This window comes from Lytechinus pictus, chromosome 5 (genome assembly GCF_037042905.1).
Source record: "Lytechinus pictus isolate F3 Inbred chromosome 5, Lp3.0, whole genome shotgun sequence".
Taxonomy (NCBI): domain Eukaryota; kingdom Metazoa; phylum Echinodermata; class Echinoidea; order Temnopleuroida; family Toxopneustidae; genus Lytechinus; species Lytechinus pictus.
In genome coordinates, this window is record NC_087249.1 from 54,158,979 (window position 1) to 54,182,934 (window position 23,956).

Here is a 23,956-nt window from a genome sequence, read left to right on the forward strand (position 1 = left end):
TAATCTGATTCTTCTTACCTTGACCACTTTAGAGTCCAAGCAAACCACAAATGTATTATGAAGAACATGGACACAAAACACCAATCCAAACTCCTTATACCTAATAAATGATAATGGGGGAAACAAGAGAAACACTGAAATTAATGAACAACCACTCACACATTTTCAGAGATGTACTATTTGGTAAAGCCATCAGTTTTTCATGACGAAGGTAGATCATGGAAGCAAATATTTCATTTTATATGGAGAAGCCTGGGAGGCATTAGAAGAAATCAACCTCATTTGCTAGGTTTATGAGTGAGAACATATATAAACAGGGGGTTTTATTGCTTACCATTCAATGTATTATAAATTTCAGTTTATATTTTGAGGCATGAACACTTCTAATTATTTACAAGTATTTTTTCCCCTAATTGTGCAGGTCTCTCATCCAACATGCACTGAAGATGATGATGATGCACAGCATTTGTATAGCATTTGTATAGCGCCATGTATCTGTCAAAGACATTCAAAGGCGCATTTTTGGAGGAGCCAGCCAATCTGGGTCCCAACTGGTTGGGGGAATGCAGGTGGACCACTACACCAGGGTTTCCCCCTACTCTTATTTGAAGAGTGCAGTGGGTTCTTAAAGTGCAAAGGTGTTGACTCTCCTCTACACAGGGCTTCCATTTAACGTCCTATCCGAGGGATGGAGTGTTTTCCACTGTAACATAGCCTGCATCTATGAAACAGGGGAGAGACGTTTACACACAACGCACTGCTTTCAGTCATCCGCCCAGACACCTAATACCGACTGAGCCAACTTCGCTCTCTAAGAATAGATTTTATTGAGTGTAAAATGAATATGAATAAACCTTTTATCATACGTGCCAGCTGGCTCATGAACACATTTTCAGGGGGTAACAATACAACAAAACCTGCCCCATTGCACACAATGATAAGATATGTAATATTTTATATTACTTTGGCAAAACGGAAACCTGCGTTTTGATATGAGAAATGTATTAGCTAGAGAATGATTATGGATTTATTATTATTCTCATAAGCATGGTTTTTTTAAGGGGGGGGGGATTTGTGTGGCCCCTGTATCTGCTTGTGCAAGTTTGGACATATTTGTTTATTTTTTTAAGTAAAAGGGATTTGAAATGAAAAGACATGAAAAGACCATAAATGCCATGAAATCACCAAATGAATTGGCAATAAACTATCATTCCTATTTCATAGTCAAACATCTAATGACTAAATGTTACATTTTATGTGTCTTCAAATGTTACAAAACTTTATTTTCTCAAAATATTTACTTCATTTTTTCATAAAGATACCTTCTTTCTAAAGTTTAACGTGTAATGAGAACGGTTGAAGTGGTCTTGGAAGCGATCTTCCAAAACAGTTCAGAAAACCACCTCGCGATGTATTTTTTTGAAGATCGCTTTGCCTCGTTAAAACCGGTTTTAGCGTAAATGAGGACACAACCGTTCTTCAAGAAACGATCTTCGCATGTGTTGGGTTGAGAATGCCTATGCTGCGGTTTCAAATTTTGCACGAAACTGAGAGCGTAACCATAGCAACAAGATCACTTTCCATGAAGTGGTTTTGAAAACCACTTTCAGGTGATCAAATGGGAACACTAGCAAAGCAATCTTCCAAACTGGTTTCCTGAACCGGTTTCCAGTATTAGTTTTGAGGTTTGTAATGAGAATGGTGTCATGCACTCCAAAATATCTGTAATGGTTGGTCGAGCTGACCACGTGTGGTAGTCCCACAATTGCCTTTGAATGCGCACTGTACTGTTACATGTGACTCTCATTGTCTCAACATGCTGAGAAAGAGAAATAAAACAAAATTGATTTTTGGTGAGTATTTTTTCACAGCCTACTGCCAAAATTTGCAAGTTGCAACACTGGACAAGCAGAAAAATGTTGATTTGAATCAACAGAGAAAAAATCAGACAAGCATAATTTTGAAAATTTTATCAAAATTGGATGATAAATAGGAAAGTTATGACATTTTAAAGTTTCGCTTATTTTTCACAAAATAGTTATATACACAATTTAGTAATAAGCAAATACTGGGTTAAGAAAGACAGTAAGAATCGAAAAAAAGATAGTATGGGGTTAAGGAAATGCAGTGTGAAAAGCATATTATTTTTTCACAAAACAGTGATATGCACAACTCAGTGACATGCAAATGAGAGAATAGATGATGTCACTCACTCGCTATTTCTTTTGTTTTTTATTGTTTGAATTATACAATATTTCAATATGTACAGATTTGACAATAAGAACCAACTTGACTGAACCATAAAATGTTCTGGTAATTCCACATGTTCAGGGAGAGATAAAACTTTGTTTCACAGGATAATGAGAAAATTAGAATATTTCATATAATAAAATACAAAAGAAATAGTGAGTGAGTGATGTCATCAGTCTCCTCATTTGCATACCGACCAGGATGTGCATATAACTGTTTTGTGAAATTTAAGTGAAACTTTAAAATGTCATAACTTTCTTATTTTACATCCGATTTTGATGAAAGTTTTAGTGTTATGCATGTTGGATTTTTCTCTTTTTATTCAAATCAACTTTTTGTTGGGGTGGACTTGTCCTTTAACTATCAACTTTGGACTACATGTACCTCCCCTCATGCCAATTCCACAGTCAGAACTAATATTAGCTCCCTTTTTATCATGAAAAAATGAGAATCAATCCTGACCAAAAAAATAGAAAAAATTACCATTTCCCCTCATGTCATGCACTTGCATGGGTAGTGTACAATGCAATAAAGATGGTACACTATTTAAAGGTAAATATTCATAGTATACAGCATCCTATTTAATAGATATTTCATTTAAAATGTAGTAAAATGCATTAATGAAGATCGACATGCATGTTGTTGAGCCTAATAAAAAGAGAATGCAGGCCATCTGAGAGCAAACATTCTAATCTGATAATACTTGTACTTTGAATCTGATCATTCATACCAATACCCCTCTAATGCATACTGTACCAAGAGACCCATCTTTAATCAACAAACAATCTAAAAAACAGATTTATGGTTTTAAAATTTTAAAAGTTTTAAAGTTTAAAAACCTATCTGAGATTGATTATCCGATCAGATATAGATCTACACTGTTTGCACAATGTCAAAGATCATTGTTCACCCAATAACTACTGAACTCTGTTACAAGTTTTGCTCAACTTCAGGGGCCTCCAGACAGAGCTCTCCTTTACTTAAAGGTCAAGTCCACCCCAGAAAAATGTTGATTTGAATAAATAGAGAAAAATCAAACAAACATTATTCTAAAAAATTCATCAAAATCGGATGTAAAAGAAAGTTATGGCATTTCGAAGTTTCACATATATATGCTTTTCACACTGCACTTTTTTCCCTTAACCCCCGGAAATTGGTGGGGCTAAGGGGGGGTCTTAGCCCCACCAATTTCCCGGGGTTAAGCTTAGCCCACTTCGTTTTCACACTACGTTTTAGCAAAGTGGGCTAGCACAGTAAATAGTACGGTACTATCTGGCCCTGCAAAAAAGCAGGGTTAGCCGGCTTATTGTGGTGCTAGCACCACAGTCGAAATTGCACGTTATCGCGCTCTGTATAGTAAAATCATCAATATTTATGAGCTGTGTGATTGCCCGGGGTTAAGGCGTTAACCCCGGCTAAGCAAATAGTACTGGGTTAAGAAAGACAGTATGAATCGAAAAAAAGATAGTATGGGGTTAAGGATAGTCCGGGGTTAAGGATAGTATGGGGTTAAGGAAATGCAGTGTGAAAAGCATATTATTTTTTCACAAAACAGTGATATGCACAACTCAGTGACATGCAAATGAGACAGTCGATGATGTCCATCACTCACTATTTCTTTTGTTTTTTATTGTCTGAATTATACAATAATTCATTTTTTACAGATTGGACAATAAGGACCAATTTGATTGTCAAACCATTATTATCAAACAATGCTAATTACACATTTTCAGGGAGGAATTAATCGTTGTTTCACACAACAACAGGGAGAAAATTTGAATAGTTCATATTTCATATAATAAAATACAATTTTAAGAAATAGTGAGTGATGTCATCAGCCTTCTCATTTGCATACCGACAAGGATGTGAATATAACTGTTTTGTGAAATTAAGCAAGTGTTATGCTTGTTGGATTTTTCTCTTTTTATTTGAATCAACTTTTTCTTTGGGTGGACTTGTCATTTAAGCTTACCAATCAGGCCCACCTTCTTTTATTTCAGTGACTCATTGATTTTTAGCAAATAGAGTGAATAGCCCATCTGTGTTTTATTTATTTAATAACAATAATAATAATAAAAGCTGGATTATATAAAGCACTTTTTGCCGGAGGATAAAAATAATAATAATGATAATAGCCAATTTTTATAAAGCGCTTTTCCCAGAATGGCTCAAAGCGCGTTACAGCATATTATTACCCCGGTCATTGGATTCATTTCAATCCGGCACAAAAAGTGCACAATTTCTACTCCCTGGGGAGCATTCCTTGCAGTCATCGCAGCCTCATTATGGCGCTGGCAAAATCAAACATACAATATATTTCCCATCCTACCGGATACCCATTTAGCACCTGGGTCGAGAGAGGCAAAGTGTGGATTAACGCCTTGCCAAAGGACGCTAGACCGCAGTGGGATTCAAACACACGACCCTCTGTTTACAAGGCGAGTCAGAACCACTACACCACGGCTCTTCCAAACGGATACAAAGCGCTGCTCTTATTACCCCGGCTTTAGCTCGAGTTACCATCACCGGCGCTCAGTGCATGAAAGGAATTACTCCTGCCGGGTACTAATTCACCTCACCTGGGTCGAGTGCAGCACAGTGTGGATAAATTTCTTGAAGGAAAACACGCCATGGTTAGGATTCGAACCCACGACCCTCTGTTTCAAAGGCGAGACTCAGAACACTAGACCACGACGCACCCACCTATTTCAAACCTAATATGATATAAAATCATTTTCTGGAGGAAATAAGGAAACCCACACCCCAACCTGACAAGATAGACATCCCTAAAGTTAAACTGACTACAGGTATTTAAAGATTCCTTTTTCAAGCCTTTCAGGCTTTCTGCTCCACCTTTTCTTTCATTTCTATGTATTCATTTTAATTAAGGATGATCTTAATGTCTCATACTGTGTATATATATATGCTACAATGTACATGTATATATGCAAATGTATTTTATTTGTATGAGTATATTGAAAGAAATAAATGAGTTTTATACTCTCCCTCAATGTTATTCCATTGAGACTTGCCCAAAACTATCAATGAAAAGAACTGGGGAGTGTTTCATCAACATTTTCATCCGACAAGTTGTCAGATCTGACATCTTTCTCTGATGTTGATTGGCTGAGAGGTACTGTTACTATGGTAACTGTCGGATAAAACAGGACTTGTCGGATAAAATGTCCGACAAGTCCTTTTATGAAACGCCCCCCAGAATGATTGTGCAAACATGATAAACTAAGATAGTTCAAAGTGAAACCACATTTCAAACTACCATGTATATCAAGAGCAATGCTAACAGATTGTTGTATGCTTAGTGTCTAGACTTTAAACACCTGGGGAGTGTTTCATCAACATTTCCGTCCGACAAGTTGTCAGATCTGACATCTTTCCTTGATTCTGATTGGCTAAGAAGCACTGTTACTTTGGTAACTGTCGGATAAAGTGGGACTTGTTGGATAAAACGTCCGACAAGTCCTTTCATGAAACGCTCCCCTGGAGTCTGATTAAACATACCGGTACCTTTCAATTTGGAAGGGAAGGGGACTATACTTTTGGAGTCATAAAACATAACTTCAAGGCTCCAAAATGTTAAAAGGGAGAGGGTAAACGTTAAGAATCCTGCAGACAGAATATGACTTGAAATTCAGAACACAATACTCATTCATCTTAGAAAAAAATGGACAGGAAGGGTCTACCTTCATGTAGGGGTTCTTGAGACTCAAAGCTTGTCCTTGAAATAGAGAGAGGAAAAGTTTAGTGGCTTTACATGGCCTGATGCCAGGCCCTGTTGAAATTCTCATGAAAGTCAAGTATTGTAAAGAGATTTAAAGCATTTAGGGAGGATTTGATTTTTGGAGGGCAGGGCATTTCTAACTAAATTGTAGCACAGACCATCATATCAGTTCATTTATTTCTTCTTCCTAAGCGTCACGAATGTTTATACAATGGCAAAAGGTATATTTTTTCCCTTTCAAAACATATTATATTCCTTAACTTATTATTGTATTTCTCCAAACCATGATCCCCCTGCTTTTCCAGTTCAGACCCTGTTTCATTAAGAGTTAAAACTATCGTAACTTTGCCATTAAAACTACCATGGAAACCTTGGGCCCGTTGCAGAAAGAGTTGCAATCAATCCCAACTCTAAATATCATGCGTAACTTGATTTCTACCAATCAATAGCGCGCATTTGGGACTTGCAATTGATTTTTTTCTTGCATTTAAACGCAACTCATTCTGCAAGGACCCCTTGATTGTGATTGGCTGCTGAGCCTTGCTACCATTATAGTTGCTATAATGACAAAGTTACAAGCCATTTGTGAAACGGGCTCCAGGCAAATTAAAATTCCGGGTAAAAAAGAATAACTTACCATTCATACAGTACGCCAGCCAAAGGGCAATCATTGTTCTTCATATGTTCCCTGATAGTCGGGTAGTGGCCCATGAAGAAACTGTTTAAAAAAGTGAGAAAAATTTATAATAGTATGAATCTATACATTTTGTAATATCTATGAAGTCCTATGCACTGAAATTCATACATGGATTTACCAAGGTAGCCTATTATGGATTAACTACTTTACTAGATACTGGAGGAGGCAAGGGGAAAGGGAAAAAATATTAAAGGACAAGTCCACCCAAACTCTTTTATTTTACCTCCGATTTTGATTAAATTTTTATTGCTATGCTAGTTTGATTTTTCTCTATTTATTCAAATCAACATTTTTCTGGGGTGGACTTTACCTTTTAAAGTAGAAAAGAATAGTGCAATGTACTATGTATTAAGACCTGTATGCTGAATGATGAGGATGAAATGATAGCTTTTACAACTCAAGAGAATGTGATGAGCATTTCCTCTTTAAACTTTAAAGAAAAACAAATTTTTAGACCCCGTTTACAGTGCAGGGCTGGGCCGAGCCCAGGCCAATTGCGGTACTCGCCTACTCTACCTCCCTATTTGTGCGTTTACAGTGCCAGGCTCCGTCTGGCCTAAATTTTAGCCTTTCAATACTTTGTCGCGGTGGCGCTCTACAAATGATTATTTTGTGGCGCGCCTGGGTCACACTGGAATTAAAAAAGGCACAAAGAACGAATTGCGAAACACCAAGCTATAAGTCATTTCCCAAGACGTAATGATCCGTTCACTTGCAGAGTCGCTTTGGTACCACATTTGGCCTTTTGAGCATTTACAGTGAATTTTAGGTCAGGCTCGGCCTCGGCTCAGCACTTCCTTTTTTTAACTGTAAACAGGGTCTAAATGAAGAAAAATTGGGAATACGAGGAGCTTGCTAAATTTTCACTTTGTAGTACTAGTACCAGATTGCTCAGTCCAAGATCTCACCTCACACTTGGTTTAAATTTTTAACATACAAGATCTCTAGTTGCAATACCATTTTTGGAGCCACTCACCCTAATAAATATGGAGGCATGACAAATGTTAAACCTGGGCCCCGTCTTACATCGAGTTGCGGTTGTCTGATCAATCACAACTATGGACGGCCAGGAACATCAACATCTATTATGCATGTTTGTTGAAAATATTTTCTATGATTTATATTCATGCATTCATTGTTTTCTTGAAAATTCACTGTGCTTCTCTTTGTTTACTAAGGACATAGTGCAAATTTCCTGTACAAAAAAAATTGACACTGATGGATTTCCATAGAGTTACGATTGATCAGATCAATCGTACCACTTTGACTTTGTAAGATGGGGCCCTGATAACCATTTCAATATGATCAAGACAAAGATATGGTACTGAGATATTCAATTTAAATTATCAACTGGCATGACTGAATGTATCGATATTTAGCACTGAGCACTAATTACCTTAGGCTTTTCACATCAGTCTTTAAGGGCTACAGTATTGCATCATACATGTATTTACACTGGCTTTAGCAGAGCATGGTTTCAAGGAATAAAATCATACCCAGTTACCCATTTACCTGGGCCCCGTCTTACAAAGAGTTGCAATGGATCCGATCAATTGCAACAATGGACGGCCAGCAACATGAACATGTATTATGTATGTTTGTTCAAAATATCTTCTAGCTATGATGCATATTCATGCATTAATTTTTTTTTTTTTAATTCACTGTGCTTCTCTTTGTTTACAAACTACATTGTGCAAATTTCCTGTTAAAGTTACGATTGATTAGATCAGTTGTAACTCTTTGTAAGAAGGGCCCCTGGTCTGGGTCAAGTGTAGACACAAATCAGACCAGGACAAGTTAGAATGGGTTCAACATAGGACAGCTAGTTTCACTTTGAAGGATTACAGCAGGGAGTCTAGTGTCACCAAGATGCTACAAAAACTAAAGACTAGAGGGATACACTGAAAGTCCACAGAAGGCTAGGCTGGCAACCTTGTACAAAGAGACACATGGATTTGTACCCTCCAACATATCAGCCCACCTTCAATCTCAAAACCCAACCAGTGGGAAGATACCAAACTATACATAAGGGAACTCTCAAATACAACGTTATAAGAACAAATAATTGCTGAGCACTACCGACACACTCCTTTTATCCCAAGACCATCCCAGAATGGAACCTTCTTGGTAAGGATGTTGCGCGACCATGGGGTCTCGAAAGGCACCCTAAAACAAGTATTTTCCTAGACCAAAAGCTTCAGTCTCTGTATTTTGGTCGTTCCGCTGAACTGCGTTGGCTCACTCACCAATACAAAGACTGAAGAGCTTGGGGCCCGTACGTACAGATAACGTAATAGCAGTTAACTTTAGATCTAACATTCGGCGGAAAGCCGATTTTCAGATTGATTTTTTGTACATAAAATGTCACATTATAAAAAATAAATGACATCAAATTTACGTAAAAATGTATAAAATTCAGAAATATCGTACCTTAGACCGCAGTTACCGCTAATTCCTTTCAAATGATGATCAAAACATAGTCATCTTCGATCCTTTCGTTGGCCAACGTAAGTTGCCATTTTGGATGACGTCATCATCCTTACAGATGTATTTACCAGTCGCTATATATCGCGATTTTTGCCACTGCATTGTGCTTGTAGATGTGTGTGCATTCGGAACTTGTCGCTCGCATTGATTCTGATCGGAAAGCCTTGATAAAAGCAAAACTTGTTGAACATAGAGGGCAGCAACACAGGGCTGCCATTTTTTCCTCTCCGGCAGAAAAATAAAAAAAATAAGGAATAAATCATCGGTAACGTATATTTTTGATATTTTCTTGCAATATTTATAGTATAAAAAGAAAGATTAGAGTCTAACGAAAATAGTGGGCCTTCGTTCAAGATAATACAATGTCATTTAGAATTTAAAAATCAAAATATAGACAAAACCCGGTCGCCCGAATTGGAAGAAATGATTACACATGCAGGCTCGCACTAAAACACACTACGGTCGGTGAATGGGGATGATAGTAAAATGTCAGAAATTGTTGAGTAAATCCTCAGAAACGACGGTTATTCCTGTCTAGTATTTTCCATATTCTGAAAATGCACCCCTTATTTACAAGTATTAGCGTGTGAAACCCTACCCTTAACAAGTATTGGAAACAAAACGATACTCTTGGCAAGTATTCCCTGGATTAAACACCTAAACAAGTACAGCAATATTTTAATTGTTATGTCATGGACGTCGGTTTTACCTTTACCTACATCCTTGGGTTTAGTACGGCCCCACCTCCCACACCTCAGGTAAATCGTACTCTAAACACGTGTTGACTGTTTCCTTTATTTTGAGTTTATAAGACATTTTAGTCTTTAATTTTCTATACCCTCGCAAATTTGACTCCATGTTGGCTCTAAATCACCAATTTTGAGACTGATAGAAGCATGGAAAAGAAGTGAAACTTTTTGTAAAGTAAGAATATTAGTTTTGTTTTTAAAGATCGTGATGTTGCATGTATACATTTTAATTTTTATATTTTACCCCCATAAAATCCCACCTTTGTCACTCGGAATATCAGAGCGAGTTAACGGGTTCGATGTTCGGGTAGGTAGAGCGTAGTGTAGCGGTAGTTAAGTGGAGTGGAGCCTACACGAACATCGCTTGAGCCTTGAGGTAATATAGGTCAGTTAACTCCCTCATCATGTTCATAGCAGGGATTCCCTGTTGAATTAGTGAACTCAAATTGGCGAAGATTTTCCCGAACGCCTCCTGGCTACAAGACAGTCCAAGTCCAAGGCATTTTAGCTAAAACAGCCCCTTTCTCTCTCTCACTCAGTCTAAGTTTTCATTGACAATGTTTGCTAGTATAGCTATCAGATTTCTGAATCTGATTCAATCAAACTTCACTCAGTCTCAGCTAGTCACTCTCAGTCTCAGACTCAGTCAGAGTCAGATTGTGAATTTGTGGCTTTTGTGCTTCTAAAAATTTGCCAAATTCATTTTGCATGACTTCCTTTTCCGACTGTCCAGGTTGAGGTAATATTTATTTTCATGAGAAATCATAAAAACACATTCAGTCAAAGCAAAATGAAAAGAGCAGGGGCCTGTTGCATGGCGAGATGAGCGATACGTAGGAACGTCCTAGGACCATTCTTCCGAGATAGGAAGATTGGCGACAAATCAGCGCTTTCCGTTTCACGAAGGCAATCTTGTCTTCCAAGTCCGCGACATCGTTTGATATCGATAGTATCGGAAAAATATTTAGTCTTCATCGTCACCTGAACCTTTTATTTCTGAATGACGACTTTACATAAAATCCGATATTTCAATAGTAGGAGATCAAAGAATGTTTTATTTATTACTGATAGTAGAATTGATGTATGGAGCTTACTTTATGAGGTTAAAAGAGAAAAAACTTTAAAGATTCACAAACATAACTAAATAAAATCGAAATTTTCATTATTTCCCTTATTTAGATCACGGTGTTTTTTTAGAGACACCTTTTATTGATATTTCAACGAAAGAGACCCTTGTCCGACATAAAAATTGATTTAAATAAGTAATTTCGACATTTATTAGTTCAATATTCTGTATTTTTATAGAATACTTGTATATAATGATAATTTTGCAAATTATGCGTTAATATGTTATTTGTTGAGGTAAATATAGGGTTTGAATGGAGTAAACGAAATCAACAGTGTCTGATTGTATGAGACTAAAAAGGAAAATATGAGAGGCTGCGTGTGAAAAATCTAATTTATTTATTTTATTTGTCAGATATAACGCAAGAAATACAAATGTGAGTATTTAGAGTATAAACATACCTCAGTTGCATGATGAGTAACAGAAGAAAATGAAAATATGAAAATTGCTGCAAACATGTCCAAGTGGATAAAGTAGTACTTTGCAATAATAATTAAAACATAGAAAAAGGTGTGAATCAATCAGCAATGGAAAAAATACTTTTACAGAAATAATGCTAAATATGACAACGATCATAAACGCTGGTCATATTTAAAGATGATCACTTAATCTATGGAAGTTTATATAAGAATATAAGGTTTAAGAAATAACATAAAAAATATATATGTTCAACATTTCAAAGTTAAGGAGTATAGAGACTATATGCTATGAAAAGGGCCGAAAGGGGCCTACCCTAAGATTTAAAGTGCGCCTCTTCGTATGGACTTTCCATAATCTTTTCTTTAATGAACTTATCTTCATTTGTAATGATTGTGATGGATTCGTAAGCTATAGGCTTAATCTTTATCTTAAATTCAATATTAGCTGCAGGTTTTTTGTTTTGTTTCACTGTTTCAAATCCAACAATTAATTTTCATTGATTAAAATAAATTTCAGCAAAAAAAAATAATTATGATGAAAATAAAATAAAAATAAATAAATGATTTAGCATGTTTAACATCTTAGTTTTGTTTGTCTTGTTTTTTTTGCTGAATGTTATTGAACACGTTTTTTACCTTACATAATTTCTTTTAAAGAAATTTGTTGTTTATCTATAATGAGAAAGCATGAGGGGTCGGCTAAAGAGATAAAGTGCCGCCCATTTTAAGTATTTCAAGTTTATTTTTTTAGTAGAAAAGGGGTGGGGATAAGACGGAGGGAGAATAGAAGAAAACATATTTTAAAAAATATTTGGCCCCATACATTACCCCCGGGAATAATACATGTACCCCGGAGAAGTTAAAATGACATCCATTTTTGGTTGTCCTGCCGTGCAAAAAGACGACCTGAAATTGATGACAACTAGCCCCCAGAGAAAAAATAACTTGGCGCCATCCCAGATCAAATGCATCAGAGTGCAACCAAAAAAATGTTTAGAGGTGATATGTCAGTGTGGCTTGCCGTAAATGCATTTTCTCTCAATACCGACGGTGGCGGGCGGTGTGCAAAGAAGATCATGCCTACGTAGGACATGTCTGGAGGTGTCTTTCCAAGGACCATTCTTCGTATCGCCCAAATCGGCTTTATGAAACAGTTGAGCGATATCTCGTTCTTACGTAGAATGGTTCTACGAAAGACCCTTTCATGCAACAGGCCCCTGTATCACTAACCTTGCAAGTTTGGCGGAGGGTATATGCGCGTACTTTCTACGCAGCATAAACACGTAAGCAGAGTACATGACGCCTGAAGTTAAGGCGAGCAGAAAGACGAAGAAAAGGGTATACCCCAGAAGAGAGACGATGCCAGCCCCGATCATTATTACCTCTGTCTCAGTTGATTATCAGAAAAGAGAATAATATATTATTCAAAAATCGAGAAAACGGTTAAACACGTTGTTACTCTAACATGTCTGATCAACCAGTGTACGGTACTTCCTTGCGCTCAAGTTTCTAGAGATTTCCCGTCATACACAGTTACGATTCCCGTCGACCTAGCTAGCTCCGGCTGAGACCAAAAACTCATGCAACACGTGTGGTGGGTGTGGCATATATATATCGCATGCATGCAGCGTCTCGATATATATCTCGAGCTAGCGAGCAAGCGATCGGAGTGCACGCGAATGGATAATAAACTCCCGTGCCTCGTACCGTATATATTGTTATGTAGTATGTATTTAACTTCCTGTTATCCTTTCAGTCATTCACCTTCACTTGTTTACAACCCCCCCCCCAATGTCATCTAAGAATCCCAAAACCCCCAATACCATTTAAGTCCTAAACCTTGACCATAAAAAGACCAACCCTCAGTGACGTCAGCTAACTTCAAGGAACAAAAGTTCAAAAGTATGACTCACACTTCCAGCCCCAGTCACTTGCATAGAGCATCACCACACCCCTTATAAATACCAGAGAAAGTTTGATAGACAGTTACCTGTAGACCAATCAGATCAAGTTTAGAGATCACTACCATGCACCTTAAATTGTATTTGTTACACCCCAAAACTAATGATCATATAAATAAGACTTCTTGATTATTGGAGAGATACAATACAACGATAGAATACTAGACCAACACTCATCCATAGAGACTGACTGAATTCAAGACTTGGACGTCCATCGAATATTATTTTAACTTCACTCCGAATCTCAATCTGATACTTCTAAATTATTTTATATTCATCATCTCTTGTTATATCTGAATCTTCATGTACTTCGAAGTTACTGTAAACTATAACTGATGATTAAATACCCAGTGATCTGAACTGTATAACTTTCTCCAAAGTTTCTTCATTACGCTTCCCTTCAATAATTACCGATCCCAACGCGACAATATATTTAGAATATTATGGAAAAACCTGGCCAGGGAAAATGGTAACCAATCCGATGGGGGGGGGGGGTACTTAGATTTGGTTTGGACGGGGGTGTGCGGGTGAAGCTAGGTTCAAAACTCATACCCATATTTACGGGTCATTTTGGTTAAAAAGGTAAATTAGGGATCTATTAAACTTTGACAGGCAAAAAAAAAGGTCATATCACCCATTTGGAGAATGGACCCATTTTTAAGGCCATATATATACAGTTGAAATTGGGGGCATGTTTGGGGGATTTTTCCAGCATATAATACCCCATGTTTAGGGATTTCTTCCAGAAAAGCGACCAATTCCAGCGGCACATCCCCGTATACCCCCCCCCCACCCCCGGGATCCGAACCGATCGATCACAAAATTGCCTGTATACAGACTTTTCCCCAAAAAATCCCGGCAAAAAATAAAGATGGCCAACGTAATAACAAACGATGGTCATCGACATACGCTGACAAAAGAAGCCCTCATTCGCAGATTATGATCTGCTGGAAGCATCGAGATGAGATTTACAGTAGGCCTATTTCTTCAGGGATTTAGGACTACTGTTCATTATAGGTGATCGCAGTCAAACTACATTATTTTCCAGGGGGGGCACTTACAATGACGAGTGGATACATGGGCGGATATCTGTCCCGAAAGGTAGGGGGGACCACAGGGGCGGATCCAGCCTTCGCCAATAGGGGGGGCGAATTTTTTTTCAGCCATATATGTTAATCCCCGATCGGCCGCTTGAAGATGATTTTTGTTTTTTCATTGAAGGGGTAGTCCTCATGGTCACTTCTTAGCTTTATTCTTATAAATCAACATAAATATACAATATCATAATCTTTTTTTATATAATGCGAGCGCGAAGCGCGAGCAAATTTTTTTGGTTGAAATTTTATGTATTTTTTCCTAAAATTTGAACATTCTGCGCCATTATATGATGATGTGTTATAGCGCCACCTTGTGACGCTAGCTAGTTCGTTACCAAAATATTATTCCTCGCCCTTTTCGGCGCCGTGTTGTAAAGACAATATTTCCTCAATAAATGGTAGGCCCAAATGTAATTATTGTGATCGTTGTGTCTTCCTTACTGTCGTGGTGGCAGCTGGATTGAAGGCCTGTCATTCATACATAACATGTGCAGTAAAATGGCCACTGCTAAAACTGGCAAACGGTCGGTCGGGAATGACATATCCCGTGATAGGTAATTGCTTTGGTGAATTGTTCTTTCTCACGGCTAATACAGTCCCACACATAGCCCATTATGTTGGCTTACCCGCGGTACTATTACCGTTACTGCCAACCTCGTCCCCAGGCCCGAGTGAATGGTACAACCACTGAACTAGTTCAGTGCATGGGTACAACCCCCAACAAATTCCACCATCAGAGTGGACTTGATATAGGTCCGACTCCTAGTCTAGGATCTAACATAGAATTTAGTTATTCTCAAAGTGACAAATGCAAAACTGACACTAATTTTAATCAAAATGAGTTTGAGAGAGAGAGCAATGATTATGCAGATGATTATTATTTTAATGACATGAACCAAGAATGTGATGATGAAGAAGAATGTAGGCTCACAAGAATGTGATGATGAAGGATATGATCATTATGAATCTGCTAGTTATTTTGATAACGGTAATCAAGAGGATAGTGATATTGATGAGAGTTGTGTTGATTACTGTAATAATGTAGACTCGCAGGAATACTATGAAGAAGGATATAACATTGGTAATTATGATATTAGTAATCAGGATAACGGTGATGAGAGTGTTGGTTATTGCAAAGAAACATAGACTCGCAGGAATGTTATGATGAAGGAGATGAGTACATGTGGGATAGGGTTCAACCTCATTCTCTCTCCCATATATCACAACATACACTGTCAACACGCCAAACACAGACTTATGCCAATAATACTAGTTCTGCCCATTCAAAACATGACGGCATAGATAGCACAGATAGGTGTCCGCTTTGCTCTAGCGCAAGGGGTAACGTTTCGTACCAACACCATATCAGTGTTTGCCCCTTCTTGCCTTTAGAGGATAGACTGTGTGTTATACAAGCCCATCGTGTTGCAAAAATCCTTGGGCATGACGATATTCTTGACATTGACTTACAGGACCTAGACGTCGGTTATTGTGATGCTGATCGTGACCTCTCAGATAAGTTGTCTGTCGTTGATGACGATATTCTTACTGCTGGATGCTACCCCTCCGCGTCGTCTTCAGACATTGATAGGACTCTTGGTCGTGCTGCTGACTTGTCAGAGATAGAGGAGTCGCCTAATTATTTGGTAGACACTCAAGGCTGCAGTGGTAACTCGCCAGGGTCAGGTGAGCTCCACGGGATCAATTCTTTGCCACTGTCTTCGAATGTGGCCAGTTCCTCTGGGGTGCCCAATCGGGCCACCATGACTCCTCAGGCCGAGTTTTCTTCTGGAAATGAGAAAGTCCTGGTTTCCTTTATCAGTGGTGCCACAATGAATCTTATACGATACTCCACAGTCTGCAGACTTGGCGGCAGAGTCATATCTGCCAAAGACCACACTAATGGTGCTTCATTAGGTATTGTTGGTGAAACTTCTCTTGTCTTCACTATTGGTAGTAGCCAGTTTCTCTTCATTGGAACTGTTGTTGAGTCACTCGGTATAGAGGTACAAGCAGGCATACCGTTTTTAGAGATGCATGATGTTACGATAAGACCTGCAAAACGTCTAATTTGCCTCGGTAATGGACCTGCTCTTACATATGGTTCATCCATGCCGAATTGTATGCTACGTACGATCTCATACCGACGGTGAGATTGCGCCGGCACGTGAGCGCGACGTGTTTTCGATCGGCTCCGTAACCATGGCAACCAATGCAAGACTCCAACCATCTCAGCCTCACTCGTTGGCCCTGACACCTGATCAGCCTACGGCCTATGCGGACTTAGGGGATCGTCGTTATTTTGGAGGATCCGAACACATCATCACTTCCAACCCTCGGCTCTCTGACAATGTCACATTGTCCCCCTCTTCCAAGTCAACTGCTGTACCATCCATACCTAGCTGATCTGCAGCCAGACATTCGCAATAATGTGTCATCCTCCAGAGTGTGTGCCCAGTCCGCTGTACCATCTTCGGCAGTCACACCTATTACATGCCCCAAGCATGATAGCCCGGACATTGACCATCTTGACCCTACCAGATCTGACATGTTTACTACTCAGGGCACAAGTTTTAGTATATCTAGTGATAATCGGCCTGGACCTTCCAATCGCGTAGTGCAATGCCCCACTGTTCTCGACACAAGGTCTTCAGTTCACCGGTTGATTACTGTAATAATGTAGACTCGCAGGAATACTATGAAGAAGGATATAACATTGGTAATTATGATATTAGTAATCAGGATAACGGTGATGAGAGTGTTGGTTATTGCAAAGAAACATAGACTCGCAGGAATGTTATGATGAAGGAGATGAGTACATGTGGGATAGGGTTCAACCTCATTCTCTCTCCCATATATCACAACATACACTGTCAACACGCCAAACACAGACTTATGCCAATAATACTAGTTCTGCCCATTCAAAACATGACGGCATAGATAGCACAGATAGGTGTCCGCTTTGCTCTAGCGCAAGGGGTAACGTTTCGTACCAACACCATATCAGTGTTTGCCCCTTCTTGCCTTTAGAGGATAGACTGTGTGTTATACAAGCCCATCGTGTTGCAAAAATCCTTGGGCATGACGATATTCTTGACATTGACTTACAGGACCTAGACGTCGGTTATTGTGATGCTGATCGTGACCTCTCAGATAAGTTGTCTGTCGTTGATGACGATATTCTTACTGCTGGATGCTACCCCTCCGCGTCGTCTTCAGACATTGATAGGACTCTTGGTCGTGCTGCTGACTTGTCAGAGATAGAGGAGTCGCCTAATTATTTGGTAGACACTCAAGGCTGCAGTGGTAACTCGCCAGGGTCAGGTGAGCTCCACGGGATCAATTCTTTGCCACTGTCTTCGAATGTGGCCAGTTCCTCTGGGGTGCCCAATCGGGCCACCATGACTCCTCAGGCCGAGTTTTCTTCTGGAAATGAGAAAGTCCTGGTTTCCTTTATCAGTGGTGCCACAATGAATCTTATACGATACTCCACAGTCTGCAGACTTGGCGGCAGAGTCATATCTGCCAAAGACCACACTAATGGTGCTTCATTAGGTATTGTTGGTGAAACTTCTCTTGTCTTCACTATTGGTAGTAGCCAGTTTCTCTTCATTGGAACTGTTGTTGAGTCACTCGGTATAGAGGTACAAGCAGGCATACCGTTTTTAGAGATGCATGATGTTACGATAAGACCTGCAAAACGTCTAATTTGCCTCGGTAATGGACCTGCTCTTACATATGGTTCATCCATGCCGAATTGTATGCTACGTACGATCTCATACCGACGGTGAGATTGCGCCGGCACGTGAGCGCGACGTGTTTTCGATCGGCTCCGTAACCATGGCAACCAATGCAAGACTCCAACCATCTCAGCCTCACTCGTTGGCCCTGACACCTGATCAGCCTACGGCCTATGCGGACTTAGGGGATCGTCGTTATTTTGGAGGATCCGAACACATCATCACTTCCAACCCTCGGCTCTCTGACAATGTCACATTGTCCCCCTCTTCCAAGTCAACTGCTGTACCATCCATACCTAGCTGATCTGCAGCCAGACATTCGCAATAATGTGTCATCCTCCAGAGTGTGTGCCCAGTCCGCTGTACCATCTTCGGCAGTCACACCTATTACATGCCCCAAGCATGATAGCCCGGACATTGACCATCTTGACCCTACCAGATCTGACATGTTTACTACTCAGGGCACAAGTTTTAGTATATCTAGTGATAATCGGCCTGGACCTTCCAATCGCGTAGTGCAATGCCCCACTGTTCTCGACACAAGGTCTTCAGTTCACCGGACCCAGGTTGCGGGTACTGCCTCAGTAAACCCTGCCCGCGGAAGATATCAGGGTCCTAATTCTCACCAAACTCTCGCTGACCCCATGCCGACAACGGTTGAAGACAAACTCGAAAGGACTTTGTCACTATCACGTGTGACGAAAGTTGATGACCACTACTGTTGCCCCCAGTCTGAGAAGATGGACATACCTCCTAGCTGCCCTATAGGTGCCCAGATTGCTCCAGGTGTTATATCATCTACAGTTCATGTGGGGCACACTTATCGCCATGGCAATAGACGAGCTACACCACCACCTGGGGAGTGTTTCATCAACATTTTCATCCGACAAGTTGTCAGATCTGACATCTTTCTCTGATGTTGATTGGCTGAGAGGTACTGTTACTATGGTAACTGTCGGATAAAATGGGACTTGTCGGATAAAACGTCCGACAAGTCCTTTCATGAAACGCTCCCCGGGTCGCCCCCCAGATGTCGCGTCATGTGTCCATGCTATCACTGCGCACATAGTTTTTTTTACATCTGTCCTGGCAATGCCATTCTTGAGTATTACTCAGTACTGTATCCAATGATCTCGATGCTGATGACGATTGGCATTCCTATGATGATATTGTGATGAACTCTGTTTACCATAGCGTTAGCTTTCCGGACTTGATATTTTACGTCAATGTGTTTCGTTACTCTTTTTAACCATGTCATTCTTTTGCTTTTTAGTTATAATAACAGTATGAATTTTTACAGATTTTTATGCCTTTTTACATGATTTTAAATTATATTGATGCATGTTCTTTTTACAGCACCTATTTTGGGTTGTGAGTCATTACAATATTATGTGATGTTTGTACATATTTTTTTTAATGAGCTTTTTTTAGGTTGGTGTAGATTACTGTTAATTCTTGGACTGATTTTTATCCCTTTATTACTTTACCTTTTTTTTATTTCATTTGAATGTTACTGTTTTGCTGCTTGCAGTTTACATGAGTATTTTTGTTTCCCAATATGTTAATACATAAAACAAAAATAAATAAAAACTAGCAAACATATGTTGGTTGTTGTGTTTATAATTGGGACAGTTGCCTATTGTGTGAGTTATTGCCATGCAAAGGGCATTTTTTTACTTTTGTCTTAAAGTGTGGTTTTAGTCATTTGTCGTCATGATGATGATAGCTGATATTTGCTGTTTGATTGCTATGCTTATCCAGATGATTTATTGATAGCATTAATTAGAGTGATGTGTCATAAATTATTATGTTTCAACCCCCAATTTTGTTTTAAAAATTGGCAAGATTTTCATCATTATTCACTTGTCACTTTTTCCTTTAATTAATTGAAATACTATTATGTTAAAGGTGTTATATTACGATTTGCATATATTACCATGTGAAGTTATTATATTTGGTTTTCTTGTCCTAATCGTTGTTTGCTGTTTGAATATGAGAAGGGTCACATTTTTTAATACACTTTCTCATTACATCTGGTAGTTTCCCACTTTGGTTATAGTTGACTTCATTTTGTATTTTAGCTGTCATTATATACAGCCAGTGTATATTTTCTAGTACATGTACTATGCTTACTATAATACCTTTTTTCTGGATGTACCATATCATGTTAAGAAGTTAAGATCTCGTATATAACATTTTCATAGCTTTTCCTTAGAGCAGTGATTGGGATGGTGGTCGTTGTATGCATCACCTTTAAAAAAAAATTAATATGTGTTGTTATTATGTACCTCACTTGTATTGTGACTACGTACCTTTTCGTTTATAGGGAATGGATATCTCGTTGTATATGCTATGTATTCTTTTTATCTAAGAGAAAAGGTTGTAGTAGTGTAATAACTAGAACAGTGTGGAATTGTAATTTTATTAGTACAGTGTAGTGTAGATGTATAAATAGCATTGTGTGTTATTTTTGTTTATAGTTAGTTTTTTCATCTTTTAGTTAAAGTAGACACATGTTCCAATTTGAGGGACTTTTGTTTATTGATGATGATTTAGGCTTCTTTTGCATGTTTCAGTGAACGTTAAAACATGTTACAATTGTGATGGACCTTTGTAATGGATGGTGGTTTAGGCATACTTGTGTTGCGTTGCATTTTTTTAAATATTTTTACTTGATTGGTGGATTTGTTTCAAACAGGGAGATAAAGAAGGAAAGAAAATGTCACGCCATTATATGATGTGTTACAGCGCCACCTTGTGAAGCTAGCTAGTTCGTTACCAAAATATTATTCCTCGCCCTTTTCGGCGCCGTGTTGTAAAGACAATGTTTCCTCAATAAATGGTAGGCCCAAATGTAATTATTGTTATCGTTGTGTCTTCCTTACTGTCGCTGGGCAATGTTTGTTATCCTGAAAAAGATATGTATGCAACTAAATAATTACTACGAACGCGAAGTGCGAGCAAAAATGTATTGTATCGTATTGTATTTATTTAATCACGGTAAAACTTACATTCAGTCATAACAGACTGCTTTTCAGCAAGTCCGTGAACATTAAAAAACATGTAAAAGTGAGACAATACGAAAATATAAAAAAAATATTACAGTAAGACATAAAATAAAACATACGTAATTAAAATGAAAAACAATGATAATTAAATCTACATAAAACCGCAGTGCAAAGATAAATTTTAGAAATTCTCTACCCCCCCCCCCCGGCAGATGAGTTAGAAGTCGATGGAATTAACTGATTTCATAAATAAAAAGAACTGATCCAATTGACGGGTATTACTTGGTAAGGAATTAAATTATTGAATACCTATATAGAGACCGCCGTCCCTTATAAAATTTGTTTTTGGTTTTTCGAGATTAATCCTACACTGGTAATTTCGAAAAGAATAATTACTTTTCTTGATACTTATTTTGGAGCACAAGAAAGATGGAAGTTGTCCATGAAGTAATTTAAATATAAAGGAAACTGCCTGTTTTTTCCATCGCAATTCTAACTTGTCAATGTTCAGAGTAGAATACAACAGGTTGGTACTATAGGCCTATCTATAATAAACTCTTAAGACCATACGCAGTGCTCGATTTTGAAGAACACTCAAAACTTTCCCTGCATTGAACCTTAAAGCTATTGAACCATACTATAGAGCAAAGTGTGGTTGAAAGAGTGATTTGTAAAGCATTATAGCAGTATTCAGACTGATGTACGGCCTGAGCCGTTTCAAACGATACAGGGCACACGAGAGTAATTCATCTGCGCGCAAAGCATGCCGGACAGGCGTAAGTAAAGATCACATGACTTTATTGATTAAAATAATTCATTAAAAATATATCAAATGTTTGTCTATCAAAAGAAAAACAATAGAGATAATGCTATGTTCATACTCTTTCATAATTAAGGCGTTTGGGGAGGCTAGACTGCATTTTTGTATTTCATTTTAATTATTATTACCCACAATGCAGTTCTGGTTTTTCTGGCAATGAACTGGCCGAAATTATATTAGTCTTATTTCAGGCCATTTAACTTTTGATTGAGCTGGGCAAGTACCTGATTAACATATCAAGTCTTAATGTACTGTTAATTGTGACTAATGTCAGTGAATTAAAGCAAAATCTATCGAGGGATTGATTTTTAATGATTTTTTGATGAGCTATGATATAACACGTGAGTGAATGGGGGTCTGTAATACTCATGTGTGCCCTATATCGCGACTACACTTCTACACAGTCGTTGCTATGGCTGGGCGTCGTCTGCTAGAAATCGGTGGTGAGAAAGCTTCAAGAAGTTTTATGCAAAGTGATAGGTTATGTTTAACAACAGTTGATAAGTATGTAACTCGGCATTTAGTGCATTTATCGCTTACGATGCTGAAATGACGCTTTCAAATGTATATTCAATGCTTTTTATCATTTATTATGCAGAAATGCGAGTTTCTACTGCCAATAGGAGATCTGGTTGGTTTGAGAGTGTGAAATGAAATAAGTAGGAATTTCAAAATGATAAATAACTTCTAATTATCATCAGGATTCCTATTTTCAATATTTAGAGCGCGCAGAGAAAGAAAGATGAACAAAACATTAAAATACATAAACTTGTCTCAGTCAGATGTTATACATCATAGATTGCGCAATTGAATACTATTCACTTCGTTGAAAGCTACAGGCGGGGGGTTGGGGGTGGAACTGAGTCGGGGTACATACCCCCATCCTCCTGGCTTGTAAGCAGGGCGGGGTTGATCCCTATAGCACCCCCCCCCCCATTCTTCCTCCAAATTGACGGTTATAATGAGGAAGAGAGGCGAAATGAGCAAAAGAAATGCTTACATTCTTTGTTTGTTATCAATTTTCTTTTATTTACTTTGTTTATTTTTATGCGAATACAAAGGTAATAAATCGCCTCGAACAAAATTAAACATGTAAACAAGAAGTTGTAAATCCACACAATACATATTTAGCCCATTGATGGACATCGAGCAAGTAGAACTTGTAGCTGTAATACCATAGGAAGCTCACAAAATATATGAATGGAACACTGCATTTTTACATTAAAATGAGGGGTGTCTAATGAGACGTTTTCTTTTTTTTAATACGTTTAGTCAGATTAGGTATTGAATGCAAGGTATCAATCTCTTCAGGAGAACCCACTCTTTCTTTTGAGACAAAAATTTTCAACTTTTTGTCATTTGACCCTCAGTATAGGGCACACGAGAGTAATTCATCTGCGCGCAAAGCATGCCGGACAGGCGTAAGTAAAGATCACATGACTTTATTGATTAACATAATTCATTAAAAATATATCAAATGTTTGTCTATCAAAAGAAAAACAATAGAGATAATGCTATGTTCATACTCTTTCATAATTAAGGCGTTTGGGGAGGCTAGACTGCATTTTTGTATTTCATTTTAATTATTATTACCCACAATGCAGTTCTGGTTTTTCTGGCAATGAACTGGCCGAAATTATATTAGTCTTATTTCAGGCCATTTAACTTTTGATTGAGCTGGGCAAGTACCTGATTAACATATCAAGTCTTAATGTACTGTTAATTGTGACTAATGTCAGTGAATTAAAGCAAAATCTATCGAGGGATTGATTTTTAATGATTTTTTGATGAGCTATGATATAACACGTGAGTGAATGGGGGTCTGTAATACTCATGTGTGCCCTACATGGTTTTATGTGCATT

The 23,956-nt window shown here is 38.3% G+C and overlaps 1 protein-coding gene across 3 annotated transcripts in view; it reads right to left on the reverse strand.

The window, feature by feature from the left end:
- The window catches only part of LOC129261079 (cholesterol 24-hydroxylase-like), a 66,771-nt gene that overhangs the window by 21,814 nt on the left and 21,001 nt on the right, over positions 1–23,956 (reverse strand). The window contains exons 1-3 of one of the 3 annotated variants that reach the window (XM_054899113.2): positions 12,698–13,061; positions 6,627–6,707; positions 19–100 (exon numbers count right to left, since the gene is read on the reverse strand). In XM_054899113.2, coding sequence (XP_054755088.2) covers positions 19–100; positions 6,627–6,707; positions 12,698–12,843 — 309 coding nt within the window. In that variant the 5' untranslated portion in view covers positions 12,844–13,061. Of the gene's footprint in view, positions 1–18; positions 101–6,626; positions 6,708–10,182; positions 10,204–12,697; positions 13,062–23,956 lie in introns of those variants that run through there. The other 2 variants (XM_064099258.1, XM_064099257.1) reach the window with 2 other exon arrangements.